This window comes from Pseudonaja textilis, chromosome 6 (genome assembly GCF_049901715.1).
Source record: "Pseudonaja textilis isolate UNSWEBS1 chromosome 6, rPseTex1.2, whole genome shotgun sequence".
NCBI lineage: Eukaryota > Metazoa > Chordata > Lepidosauria > Squamata > Elapidae > Pseudonaja > Pseudonaja textilis.
The window spans coordinates 11,952,062-11,966,248 of NC_141995.1; the positions used below are offsets into that span (position 1 = coordinate 11,952,062).

Genomic DNA, 14,187 nt, shown 5'->3' on the forward strand with positions numbered 1-14,187 from the left:
TTAAAAAATCCACTTAGAAGAATCACAATGTGTCTTTCTTGGTTTTTGGAGTCTGACACTATGTGATTATAGCATGCTAGCAAAGTTTAGCAAAGTTTTCCTCACCTGCACAAGTATTGGCATATTGATTCCTTTGTTATAAAAATTAGTTTGTGTAAATGCATTGGCCACTGTATCCCAAACATCTTATCTTTATTTATCACATATAGATATGGGTACATATGCTTATACTGGGGTGAATATGCTTATATTTAATTATATTGCTCTTTTGATATATATCATTGTGTTCTATGTATGTGGGATTTTTTTTTCTATTTCATTCCCTTCGTTATCTCAGTACAGATAATCCTTGTCCAGCAACTGCTTCATTTAGCAACCATTCACAGTTGATGAAAAAATAACTTTGCCATGGGCTACTTGTAAATTCAGTATCATACATTATTTTTAACAGGGTACCCTTTTTGCCTTTTTTTTCTTCTTATATAAAGGAACCTTCTTTGGTGAATTTCTTCAGCTCCGTGAATTCTAAAATGCCTCTTAAACCTGGAGATATCTTTGAAGTCAAACTGGTCAAAAATGAGAATGGCTTGGGCATAAGTGTTACGGTACTGTTTGACAAGGTTTTAAGCTGATTTATCTTTTTTCTCCGCTCAAAGTCACCTGTTCAAATTTATGATTTACAGAGAAGCAGTGGACTTGAAAGAGACACTTGTCAAGTACTTTCTTGTTGCTACTCTTTATCTTTCTTAACCACTCTGCAGTTATGCTAACCTGGGTATAATTAAAAGATCTGTGCAGGGCAACTGAATACATAAAAACAAATCAGTTTTGTGCAGGACTTTTTTCTCTCCCGCAAATAGCAAAACTTAACAATGCTTGCAGTGTAGACTTCAGCCATCAACAGACACATAGACATAAACAATATTTATATTCATTCCAAAGAGACAATCAAGAAGCCAGAAGGGAACAAAAAGACCAAAATACTTCCTCTCCAACAATCAACCGCCAGATAAGCAGAGATTAACACCACAATTACCGTGATTCCCCCAAAATAAGACCGAGTCTTATATTATTTTTTGCTCTAAAAGACGCATTAGGGCTTATTTTCCAGTTAGGTCTTAATCTCATGGAAACTCTGTAATAATAGACCATCAATCAAGTAAACAATGCCCTAATCAAGGAATTACCAATTCAGACTAACAAGCTAACAGTAAACAGCAGCCTAATCAAGCAACCACTAAGACCACTCCCACCAATACTGACAGGGCAAGCTACTAGTGTATAAACAGAGAGCAAACCCTACTCCTTTCTTTCACTGATGATGTTACCTAGTCAGATAATGAAACATTTTCAAGGAAAAAAAAAACAAGATCATAGAGAGCATTAAGGACACACATACCCCAGTGTACACTTCGTAATGTGCATCTTTAAAAACACACACACATATATATACACTGCTCAAAAAAATAAAGGGAACACAAAAACAAGACATCCTAGATCTGAATGAATGAAATATTCTTATTAAATACTTCGTTCATTACATAGTTGAATGTGTTGACAACAAAATCACACAAAAATTATCAATGGAAATCAAATTTAGCACCCATGGAGGTCTGGATTTGGAGTTACACTCAAAATTAAAGTGGAAAAAAACACTACAGGCTGATCCAACTTTGATGTAATGTCCTTAAAACAAGTCAAAATGAGGCTCAGTAGTGTGTGTGGCCTCCATGTGCCTGTATGACCTCCCTACAATGCCTGGGCATGCTCCTGATGAGGTGGTGGATGGTCTCCTGGGGGATCTCCTCCTACACCTGGACTAAAGCATCCCCTACCTCCTGGACAGTCTGTGGTGCAATGTGGCATTGGTGGATGAAGAGAGACATGATGTCTCAGATGTGCTCAATTGGATTCAGGTCTGGGGAACAAGCGGGCCAGTCCATAACAACAATGCCTTCGTCTTGCAGGAACTACTGACACACTCCAGCCACATGAGGTCTAGCATTGTCATGCATTAGGAGGAACTCAGGGCCAACCGCACCAGCATATGGTCTCACAAGGGGTCTGAGGATCTCATCTCGGTACCTAATGACAGTCAGGCTACCTCTGGCGAGCACATGGAGGGTTGTTCTTCCTGGTCCTCAGGTCCTCTTCCTGTCCAATCCTACATTTTTTTCCTTTCTGTGATCAGACTTTCATCCTCAGTTGCAAACATCTCTGCCTCCATCCTACACCCATCTTACTTGCTTCTTGTGCCATCCCCAATATAGACAATAGCCAGGGAAGACATTCCCCGTTCTTTTTCTACCCTAAAAAAAGTGGCAAGGGAAGGTTGTAAGTTTTCTGCTAGCTTTTGCCTTCTTCCATTGGCCAACTGTCTGGCTCCGTAAAAGAGCTGAGCACAGCAATAGGGAGTATTGTGCGTTGTAGCAAAACCGCTGACAAGGAAATAACAGGCAAAGGCAGTGACCCCCATGGAAGGCTGTAGACATTATTATTTTAATTGAAAAACTGTTTCTGCATAATAAATAAAATAGCATTCCTGTACATGCAAAGAAGCTTTAAAATAGCAAGGGAGCGGGGATGTGTCACAGAAAGGAACAAGGTACATCCAGAATCGTGTAGTAAGTTAAGACAAATCAAAAGTAGTCAACAGAGGCAATAAATATTTGAAGCCAAGATGAAGGATTATAATAAAAATGTGTGTTTACAGTGAATGCATCTGCTTTCTAAATGCAGGAAATACCAATTTGCCCAGGATAAAGCAAACATGTATAGTCTTATAGCACCTTGGAGGTTAATCTTTATGGCAATGGGAACTGTAATTAACTTCCCCAAATGTTGGCAAGTACGTATATATACATGGCAATAAGAATAAGGGAGAAAATAGCAGTGCAACGCTAGAAAGGCAGCCTAAGAGGATTCAGTTAAACAATGAAAAATAAATAGTGCCATCATAGTTTACAAAGGACATACTAATTTGCAAAACGGGTCAGAATTTCCATTTGCTTATGTGTGACATCCTTGTTCTTCACTAGTGTGACTTTCCCCGCATACAGAACTAACTTAATTTACATGGAGATTATGCTCATGATTACAGTCTCCTAACAGATTGCTCAACTTTTCATCCCTGCAGTAAATCTACCGAGACCTGTAAGTTATTTATCCAGGTTTACAGTGTTTTTTAAGTACAGGTTGTTGGCACCCTAGCAAGAAAACAAAAGAAGCTAAATGAATTTTTCAGGCATCCCAGGAGTGCCTTCTAGTGATCAAAAAGCAGAATATCCACAATATGTTATTTCTGTTGATACATAATCAACGTCAAAGATTCATTGATTACAATGCAAAGGGCTTTAAACTTTTTAAAAAGATTATATCATTCCACTTTGTCTTTCTTGGCATGCAGGAAGTTTTTTATATGGCATTTCTGGCCTTCCATGTTATTTTATTGTATTTCATTTTGTATTTGATGGAGCTATAAGGCACTGCATGCCAAAACAACTAGACACGGGGACAGATTTTCCTCTTGTGCTGTTGCCCTTATAAACATCGAATTCTCTCACTGCTGCCTAATGTCTGTGTATATTAACCAATGTAGTGTGGCTGTAGTATTATTATGTATCCTTCTTATTTATTTACTTCTCCTTTTATTGGTATTATTATTCTGTTGTTTTGCATGCACACTGAGTGTTTCTGTACTGGAGACAAATTTCTTGTGTGTCTAATCATACTTGGCCAAATAAAGTATTTAATTAAATTCAGTTCAATTTGTTTCCAGTTTTAGAAAATGATAACCAACTTATTTTAGAAGTATGCACTCACTCAGGGGTGGGATTCTACCGGTTCTGCCTACTTCTGTAGAACCGGTTGCTCTGAAAAACAGCAAACAGAGAGCATACATAGAACCAGTTCTATGTCTGCTGCTGTTTTGGCCCACCCGCCCACCGGGGCTCTTACCTGACCTTCATTTCCTGCTTTTTCAACCCCAGCTGCTTTGCACGACAAAGCTGCGGTTGAAAAAGCAGGAAAAAAGTGCTTTTTCAACAGCTGCGCACCTGCGTGCAGTGCTGCTCAGCTGTCCAGGCAGCTAGATGACAATGATATACATGCACGAACTGGTAGTTACACCGGTCAGATCCCACCCCTGCACTCACTGTGTGCAGTACTAGACAGTGTCTCTTGAAAGGAAGTTCAAGAAGGTGATGCATGATGATAGCTTCTAACATTTACTGCTGCTTTTAAGTGTAGGGAACTGCTGTATTAATGCCTTTTTATATCTGTAGGGTGGCGTGAACACCAGTGTAAAGTATGGAGGACTTTATGTGAAGGCAATCATTCCTAAGGGAGCAGCTGAAGCTGATGGTAGGATTCAGAAAGGTGAGTATCAGGGTAATTCGTCTGCTGAAAGTATCAAAATGTGGAAGGCTTAGGCTTTCAAAAAAGATGCCTTAGTAGGCAGAAAGTAGACAAAATGGGGTCACAAGGCCAAATGTCTTCTCCTTGCCCTATCCCTTGGAATATCAGAAACAAAGGGGAATTGGATAATGAGCTCTTAATTTCATTATAATTGACAAACTTCACATTATCCATGTTTAAAGAGTATGATGGTTCAGTGGCTTAATAATGCTGGAGATAGGCTTTACTCCAGCGGTTTTAGTCCTAGCACTACGTGGCAGGGTGAGCTCCCATCACTTGCCTCAGCTTTTGCCCTCCTAGCAGCTTAAAAGCATGTTCTATGCAAGTAGATAAATAGGTACCACTTTGGTGGGAAGACGAACCGGTGCTTCGTGAATCCTGCTAGTGCTGGACCTTCCCAGTAACAACACCCTTTTGAGAAATGGCTTTGGTGGAGGGAGGGGGCCCTGGATGACATTGCAGGAAAGCCACTCATCTTTCTTTCTGGTGTGGAGCTAGCTCACCCTCCTGTATAGCACTATGAATAGCATGCGACTGTGAACCAAACATGGTTAGCTGTCTTAGGCAGCCAAACTACCATTCTGTATTAGCATTGTACTAATTGTACTATATTAACCTCCTGTCTAATGTGACATCACCATAGGATGGATGGATGGATGGATGGATGGATGGATGGATGGATAGATAGATAGGTAGGTAGGTAGGTAGGTAGGTAGGTAGGTAGGTAGGTAGATAGATAGATAGATAGATAGATAGATAGATAGATAGATAGATAATCCACGTTTAAGAATTCTGGCATATATTTCTCTAGCGTTATACAATTCTGTGGATTCTGCCAGGACGACTATCACAGATTGCAGAATCACACCTCCCTGTCTCATTTGAAGGTCTTTAACACAGCTATTCAGAGAACAAAATGGAAGATGTGTCTGTTTGCTTATTTATTAAATTGATTTATTAAATTTGTTTGCAGCCCATCCAAGTACCAAGAATAAGCATACTTTCATAGATTGACATCTCTGGGTGGCTTACAACATTAAAATGAAACCATAAATATATGAATAAATATATAAAATCACATTAAAATTACAATAAAATGCAAGTTAATGCTATTATTCTTTTTTTTTTAATAAAAAAATTATTTGGGTTTTCACAAAACATAATACAAGTAAAATTTCTTTTTTTTAGGAAAAGTATGGTCCCAGGTTATCACTTCTTCATACAGACACAAATTCAATTTCATATTCATCTTTGTGTTCTATTCCCTATCTTATTACTATTTTTAACATTTTCTCAATAATTTTCCCTTCCCTTAATTTTCTCAATCTTATTTTTAATTATCTCATTCATATATACATATACATATACATATACATATACATATACATATACATACATACATACATACATACATACATATATATATATATATATTTTCTGAGGTTCTCGCGGGTATTTGTATGTGGATCTTTGGTTGTTCAGGTTTTCTCCCGCGTAAGATTCAAAGTGTCTAGGCAACGTTTTGATGAAGTCTCATTCATCATCATCAGGCCTCTGTCTTTGGCTCTTGCTTTTTCTCTGAAAAGCAAGAGCCAAAGACAGAGGCTGATGATGATGAATGATCAACGCTGCCTAGACCTGATTGCTGGAGAAACTTAACAACAAAGATCCATATATATATATATATATATATATATGTAGATCTTTAGTTGTTCGGGTTTCTCCCGCGTAAGATTTGAAGTATCTAGAGCAACGCTTTCGATGAAGTCTCATTCATCATCTTCAGGCTTCTGTCTCCAGCTCTGTGCTTCTCAGAGTAATGGAGATTGCAGCTGCTTCCTCCTTTTAACTGCCAGTGGGGTGGAACTTGATTGGGTGGGGGCTTGGCTGTGTTCTGATTGGGTGGGGGTGTGTTCTCATTGGTAGGGGTTTGGCTGTGTTCTGATTGGTTGGGGGTTAGCCGTGTTCTGATTGGTTGGAGGCGTGTTCTGTTCAGGAGGGGCTTGGTTGTGCTCAGGTTAGTTTTAGTTGCTGGGGGATTTGAGCTAGAGAGTTGTGATCTTGCTGAAGATGATGAATGAGACTTCATCGAAACGTTGCCTAGATACTTCAAATCTTACGCGGGAGAAAACCGAACAACCAAAGATCTACATATAAATACCCGAGAACCTCAGAAAACAAATATATATATATATATATATATATATATATATATATATATATATATATATATATATGTAACAATGATAAATAAAATACCTATTCTATTCCTATTCAGCTCTATCATTAATGTTAGTTATAATCTTTGACATCTTTAATATTCCTTTTCAATAGGATATCATACTTCCAGGAACACTTATAATATTTCCATAATTTTTTTCATGTTTCTTTCATATTTCTCTTCGCTTAAATTTTTATAACACATTTATAATAATTAAAATGTTCCCCTCCTTTCCTTTCATTCTCTTTATTTCATTTATTTATTAAACATTCCATTACAATACAATGAGTATTTTATCTACATTTTAATCACACTTGTTTCATATTTTCAAAGTTCATTTCTATTTCTAATATAACAATACTGTCTTATGTACCCTTGCAGATTTCCCCTTTCAGTTCAGTTTTCACCCATTATCTCTGTGTCTTGTATGTTTTTCCTGTTTCTCTATGTCCTGATTCTGTCCTTTATATAATTCTTTTCCTTTCCCTCTTCTCCCTCTTCTTCTCCCTTCCCTTTTTGACCCCTTCTCTCTCTAATTCTGATTCTCTCTTCTGTAATCCTCTCTTCTGTTTCTTCCTAATGCTATAATTACTTTTCAAACTATTCTTTTTTTGAGTTGTTTTTTTAGATCTTAAATTTTTCACTCTCTTTACCTCCTTTCCTTTCTTTTCCCCACATAGAAATACTTGGTCATTGAAGATGGCTTCTTCTTTGTCCCGCCCTTCAAATTCTACAGGCATTTATTGTTTCTCATAGTTCAGGATCTCCATTTCTAAAAATTGAAATACGAAACCAAAAGAACCTCTTCCTTCTTGTGCATCTTCTTTCTGATTTTTAAGTTCCATTCTCAATTCTTCCAAGAGTGATACCATTTTAAAAACTTTTAAACAACCACCCAATTGATTTTAGTCCTTTAGATCCAATAGCCAAAAATCCAAAAATCACCAAGTAATCCAAATAATCCAAAGCTGTTTCTTCTTGCTTCTTTTTTCCACTTTCTCTTCCTGGAGTTCTCTTCTCTTGTTACAAAGTTTCAGTTAAAATGTATCTTTTAGGAATCTTGTTAAAGTTTCACTGTTAATTCCTTTCACTTCCAGGTGGACTCCTCCCTTTTTCTAGATCTTACCCTTTTCTTTTTTCCTTCTTTTAAAAGTTTTTGAGAATCCAGAAACCTTTATTATCCATTTGACATTTTATTTTCAGCTTAAATACCTGTTAATGTCAAAGTGGATTTTTGCCAATTTCTTGCTTAAATCTCTTAGTTGTCAATATAGGGAAGAAAAGCAAAAAAAAAACCCAAATCCTTTCCCTTCCCTCTCTCATTTGCAGCTTCAAAGTCTTCTTTGGGAACAATGTTGTTCTTTATAATTCAAATTCCAGGGTACTTTGTATTGTTGTTTTTCCAGTTCGACCTGATCAGCCAAAAACTTTCTCTTCTTATCTTCCTCCTGCACATTCTTTTCCAGTCAAGTTCTTCTTTGAGGTGGCTATTACTGACCACCGCTGCAATCGCCTTCGAGAAAGAGAATAATGGCCAGCTGGGGAGGAGAGATGCAGCTCTGCTTGACCTTGCTGGCAATCTCCCCTCTCTTCACCACCTCTACGGTGTGGCTTAGCCCCGAAACCAGCCAGCTCAGGATGCTCCAGCGGCAAGCACGGATCAAAACTGCACACAGTTGCAGATTTCGGTCTGTCACTGAAGAAGCTCAAACTAGATCCCTCGTTAATGCTATTATTCATCGTAGATAGTCAGAGGGACCACAGCCGAGCGGTAGAGGATCTGTGGTGCATCCAAAAGGTTCTACATAAAATTTCTACGTAGGTGTAGAAAAATTCTGCCTGAAAGAGTCACTCCTAGTCAGAAAGGACAGTTCTGATGTAAATAGCATTTCTGTGAAAGGCAGCTTCAAATAGAGACCATAGCTCTGGAAGATCCCATGGTTTGAACATAGTCTGTCCTATATTAAACCATCTGACACTCTGGAAAACTACTGCCACTCATTTGAGTTTGATAAATCAGTGCTTCAAGTTAGCTTCAGCAATGTTTCTTAAAAAAATCTTAAGTATTCAAATTTTACATTCTTGGAACCATTTGGGATTATCATAATCATATCTGCTTTTAAATATAGCTACCAAATTTGGCCTGCTTATACCTGGTTGAACACTAGATGACAGCAAAGCAGTGAAGTTTTCTGTTTCCTGCCCATTTTGCTACTATCTAGTGGTGGTTTGAAGTTTTGCAGTCCAGCTTTGATTATGAGAGTTCAGATTCAGAAGTACTCTTGATCTGTAAATGCCTTGCTCAGATAAATGACTATTGAATTAGATAAAAGATTGTGGCAGACCTACCTCTTTGCTTCTTTTTATTGTTATAAATATCTCTTGTTGGCTGTTAGGTGACCGAGTGCTTTCTGTTAATGGGATCACATTGGAAGGAGCAACACATAAACAGGCTGTGGAAATCATGAGAAATACTGGCCAGGTAGGAAATGACAGTCATCTTGACTGTGGGCATTTTACATTATTATAATCCCAGGAACAAACAGGAATCCATATTGAAACTTATCCTCAGTCATATCAGCAATGCTTACTCTAGTTGTTCCCCTTGAAAAAAGGCAATTCTATTTAAAATATATATCTGTGTATGAGCACAAAAGCTTGGCTGATAATTCAGAGACTCCCATTGATTTACCAGTTTGATTCAAAGAGTGAATCAGTTGATAAAGATAACCATCTTTTCATGCTATTGAGACAACTATTAAGGCAAAGATTGGACATTAGATGCATCTCAACATAATTGTAAGCTATATCTTGAGGATACCTGACATAATCCAATAAATTAACTTTGTATGGAAGCCTTTGTAGTGTTGGACTGCTTGTCCTGAGCTATCCCAGAAGTGTGGGGTTTGAAAATATGGTTATTAAGCAAATCTAGCTTCCCCCATTAACTTTGTCTGTGGGTAGCTGGCTAGTTTTGACAAGGGTGATCACATGATCCCTGAAACATTGCAACTATTGTAATACATGCCAAACACCCAAATTTTTCACCACCCAAACCATTCAACGTTTTTTACCTCTTATGGCAATGGGAAGTGTTCCTGTTGTTTGGAATTATGGAACAGACAGAGAGAATCTCAATGTCCTCACTCTTTAACCATTTTCAATTAATTCTGTAGGTTGGCCATCATACCTGAGAACTGTCTGATTATTAAAGCCCCACCTAATTGTGGTTCCCTCTGCAGGAGGTTCATCTAGTACTAGAAAAGGGCCAACTTCCAGCAGCCAGAGTCCATGCTCCCACGACATCACAGTGCACACCTACAAACAATCCTGGTCATAGTACGCTCTTAGAAAAACCTGTGAAGAAGACTTCAAGTGCCAGAGAATACAACTTTGTCACTGATGGTGAGATTCTGTCCCAATACAACTGAAGCCTTAAAGGAAAGACAAGAACTAAGGTTTGGTTGGAGCAATAACAGTCTAATACAGTGGTGGCTATCCTTTTTGGGCTCCTTTGCCAAAATTATGTGTGCGCTGGTGCATGTGCACTCATGTGCCAGCACCCAGAAGGCAATATGCGTGCCGCCCACGTCCCCTGCACATGCATGCACAATTCCCCACCCTCTTACCTGCACTTTGCCTCCCAGCTGATTTTTGGCTGGTTTGAGGCCTTTTTCGGCCTCCCAGGCTTGAGGAAAGCCTCTGCAGCCTGAAAAATAGGCCCGTTTCATCACTTCCGGTATTTCCAGAAGTACAGGAAATGATGAAACAGGCCTATTTTTCAGGCTGCAGAGGCTTTCCTCAAACCTGGGAGGCCGAAAAAGGTCTCAAACCAGCCAAAAATCAGCTGGGAGGTGCGCGCATGTGCAGTGAGGTAAGTTTGCCTGCGGCTTGTGTGCCGGCACAAATGGCTTTGCGTGTCACCTGGGCATGCTTGCCATAGGTTCACCATAACGGGTCTAATATAAGTCGTAATGCGGTTTGTTTCATTCTGGCTTAGCCTGTTGTACAAAATCTATTTGCAGTTTATTGAATAAAACCTACAAAGCAAATAAGGAGTAAAGACTAGTTATGCATCCAATCCAAAAAGTGGGTCAGTCACCGATTGGATCCTGCAACATTATTCTGGGATACATATATTAGCCTTCATTCGTGTTTCATACTTACACTCTGCATCACTACTGCTGAACCAGATTGTCTACTCTATTGCCAGCCTGCCATCTTCAAATTGAACTCTGTTAAATAAATAAATAGATGTTTGCATTTATTGTTTTAAACATTATTGCTTTTATTGGAATGGTGTTACGCCTGCTCCACTGCGACAAAGAATGGCTTAAAAACAAAATAAACAATGCTTCAAACAACAGATTAAATCATAATCTATTTTTCACTGCACATCTATAAACTATTCCTTAGCTCCTGCATTTTTTATCTGTCCAGGAATCCTAATACTATTTTCACATGGATCTCACTCTCCCAAGATTTTTATGAAATGTTTAAAAAAAAAATGTCCTGTTTTCATCCTGTTGCAGCAACTGTAAACATTCAAGGTTACATACCAAACATTGTTCAACTTTCTGATTATTACAGATAACACTTTAACTGCTCAGATTCAAGACCTAAGATGAGTGTGTACAGATGAACTGTCAGCATCTCCAGGTGTGCAGTAACATGGTTCATTTCCTTTTTCAGACAATACATTTGAAGTGAAACTCGTGAAAAACAGTTCTGGCCTAGGCTTCAGCTTCTGCCGTGAAGATAGCGTCTCCCCAGAACAGCCAGGTTCCAGTATAGTCAGGGTGAAAAAGCTCTTTCCGGGACAACCAGCTGCAGAGAGTGGGCAGATTGAGGTCGGAGATGTCATCCTGAAAGTCAATGGTTCTTCTCTAAAAGGATTATCTCAGCAGGTTAGTGCCTTCTACTCTGAGGGTGAAGGTTCATTCTCTGAGCTTGTGGGTTGGATTGCGAACATCTTCAGCAAAGTTTAGGGGATGTCAGCAGTGGTGGGATTCAATTTTTTTTTACTACCAGTTCTGTGGGCGTGGCGGGGGAAGGTTACTGTAAAATCTCCAGTCAGAGGTGATATTTGCCAGTTCTCCAAACTACTCAAAATTTCCACTACTGGTTTTCCAGAACTGGTCAGAACTTGCTGAATACCACCTCTGGAAGTCAATGTCCGTGTTCTTCCATTTATAAGGGCTTCTTGTGCTCAGTAGGTCTTGTGATTGGTCATCTGTAGGTATGTCAAGTGAGGGTCTTGTAATGTGATGGGTAAGGCGTGAGTCATCCAAGGGTGGGATTCTACTGTTTTGGACCGGTTCAGATGAATCCCTTACTCCGAAGATCAGACTGCTCTTTCCTGTGCTTTATTTCCTTTATTTAGACCACAGCTGATTTGCGTGTCAGAGTGGTTTGCCACGCCTCAGCTGTTTTATTCACAGGACTGCTGTAGAAGGTAAGTATTAAAGCTTTTCTAAGTACAAAGCGCGCAATCATCAAACTGGTTGTTATACTGGTGGAATCCCACCCTTGGATTCATCTGTGGGGGTCTTATGATAGGGAGGTTACATCAAATGAGGGTCAGTGGGAGGTGACCACACGAAGCCCTCATAAACAGAAAAACAACCTGATGATGAAACATTTGGAGACCACAAGCTAAGAGAATGAACTTTCATCCTACACCTGAGCTACAGATATTCGTCACTATTGCAAACCTTCTACCGTGTCTTGGAATCAGTCTTTGAAGTCTGTATGGTTCATTCAAAGTTCAAGTGTGCCCTTCAGCCCAAAAACATTCTGTATGTTCTAATGTTTTGCCCTTTAGGAAGTCATCTCAGCTCTCAGGGGAACATCCCCTGAAGTCACCCTTCTCCTGTGCAGGCCGCTTCCTGGAATATTACCAGAGATTGATCCTACATTATTGGTAAGAATTAAGAAGTATACTTGGTTTTTTGTGAAAACAGGGTCAAAACAGTTTCCAATGATTTAACCTTTGCATGCTCACCCCGAAAATATAAAAGTAAAAGTTTCCCTTGTCCAGTCATGTTCAATTCTAGGCAGCAATCCTCATCTCTGTTTCTTAATGTTGTCCAAAGACACTTCCATAATCATGTGGCCAGCATGACTAATAATAATAATAATAATAATAATAATAATAATAATAATAATAATAATATACCTTTTACTGAGAGTATTTACACCAAAACAAATTCCTTGTGTGTCCAATCACACTTGGCCAATAAAGTATTCTATTCCATTCTATTCTATTCTATATGCCAAGACTCACAGAATCTGTTCCTACCAGAGGGATACCTATTTAATCTACTTGCATTTGCATGCTTTTGAACTGCTAGGTGGGTAGGAGCTGAGGCAAGAATGGGAGCTTACCCTGCCATGCGATACTTGGATCTCGAACCCGGAGTGTCAGCTTTCCAACTGACAAACACAGCGTCTTTAACCGCTGAGCCATCACGCCCATTCCCAAAAGTATATTCTGGCTAATACGTCAGAGACAAGACCTATCTCCTGCTCTATAGAAGGTTACCTTCAGTGATAGGTTTAGTCATAAGGTAAAGAAAATATAGCTTAGGACTTCCCAAAATTTCAAATTTTTGAGAATTGTATGTGGCTAAAATACCTTTGTATGTGTTAAAGGCTATATCTATCTATCTATATCTATCTATCTTTCATCTATCTATCTATCTATCTATTTTTTGGTACACACCTTTATAGACCTTTTGTATAACTTTTTAACAAGAGATCTCTTAAGTTTTACAAACAGCCCTTGACTTAATAACTGTAATTAAGCCTGGAATTACAGTTGCAACTCATGCCAGTCATTTATATAAGGGGTCCCCAAACCCCAGTCCATGGACAGGCACCGGTCCGTGGCATGCCAGAAACCGGTCCGTACAAACAAGCCAAGTCCCATCCATGGGATGCAGGCAGCATGCGAAACTATGCCCCCTCCAGTCCATGGGAAAACTAATCTCCACACAACTGGTAGCTGGTGCCCAAAAGATGGGTGGAGGGGCTGAATTACATTATTAATTCCAGGAAGGAACAGAAAACCAGTTTCTGCACCATATTCAAATTCATCCTGTGCTTAGTTCTGTGTCAGCATTCCAGGGAAAATCCATTCCTGTCAGTAACTCTAAGACATCCATAATCTCAAAGTACTTTGATTAGAATAGCACCTGGCACATTCTGTGGAATTCTGAAACTAAAAGTTTCCCTGGACTTCCCACAATGTCCCAACCTACAAACCATCCCCTTTTTACTCATCATCACATCACATGAACCAAACCCAAAGTAAGTTCCAATTCTTTCTGCGCCACACTCTTTAACCTTGAACTAACAAACGAATTATATTTTGTCTACTAAAAGCTACTCAATTAACAGCAACCCCCTCCCACTTTCTACAGCTATGTGGCAACGATGAATCATGATTCCATAGCTGACATTCTGACTGTACCCACTTACTAGGCACAGGCAATTATTGCCAGAAGAAATCTAGCAATATGGCTTTCCTGATTTTTTTTAAAAAAAGT

At 39.0% G+C, this 14,187-nt stretch overlaps 1 protein-coding gene across 11 annotated transcripts in view; it reads left to right on the plus strand.

The window, feature by feature from the left end:
* Positions 1 to 14,187, plus strand: part of PTPN13 (protein tyrosine phosphatase non-receptor type 13) — a 169,013-nt gene that overhangs the window by 128,552 nt on the left and 26,274 nt on the right. For 7 of the 11 annotated variants that reach the window (XM_087935863.1, XM_087935865.1, XM_087935864.1 and 4 more), the window contains exons 24-29: positions 489 to 620; positions 4,284 to 4,377; positions 9,034 to 9,119; positions 9,880 to 10,042; positions 11,330 to 11,544; positions 12,462 to 12,560. In XM_087935863.1, coding sequence (XP_087791989.1) covers positions 489 to 620; positions 4,284 to 4,377; positions 9,034 to 9,119; positions 9,880 to 10,042; positions 11,330 to 11,544; positions 12,462 to 12,560 — 789 coding nt within the window. The remainder of the gene's footprint in view (positions 1 to 488; positions 621 to 4,283; positions 4,378 to 9,033; positions 9,120 to 9,879; positions 10,043 to 11,329; positions 11,545 to 12,461; positions 12,561 to 14,187) is intronic. The other 4 variants (XM_026698356.2, XM_087935867.1, XM_087935871.1 and 1 more) reach the window with 1 other exon arrangement.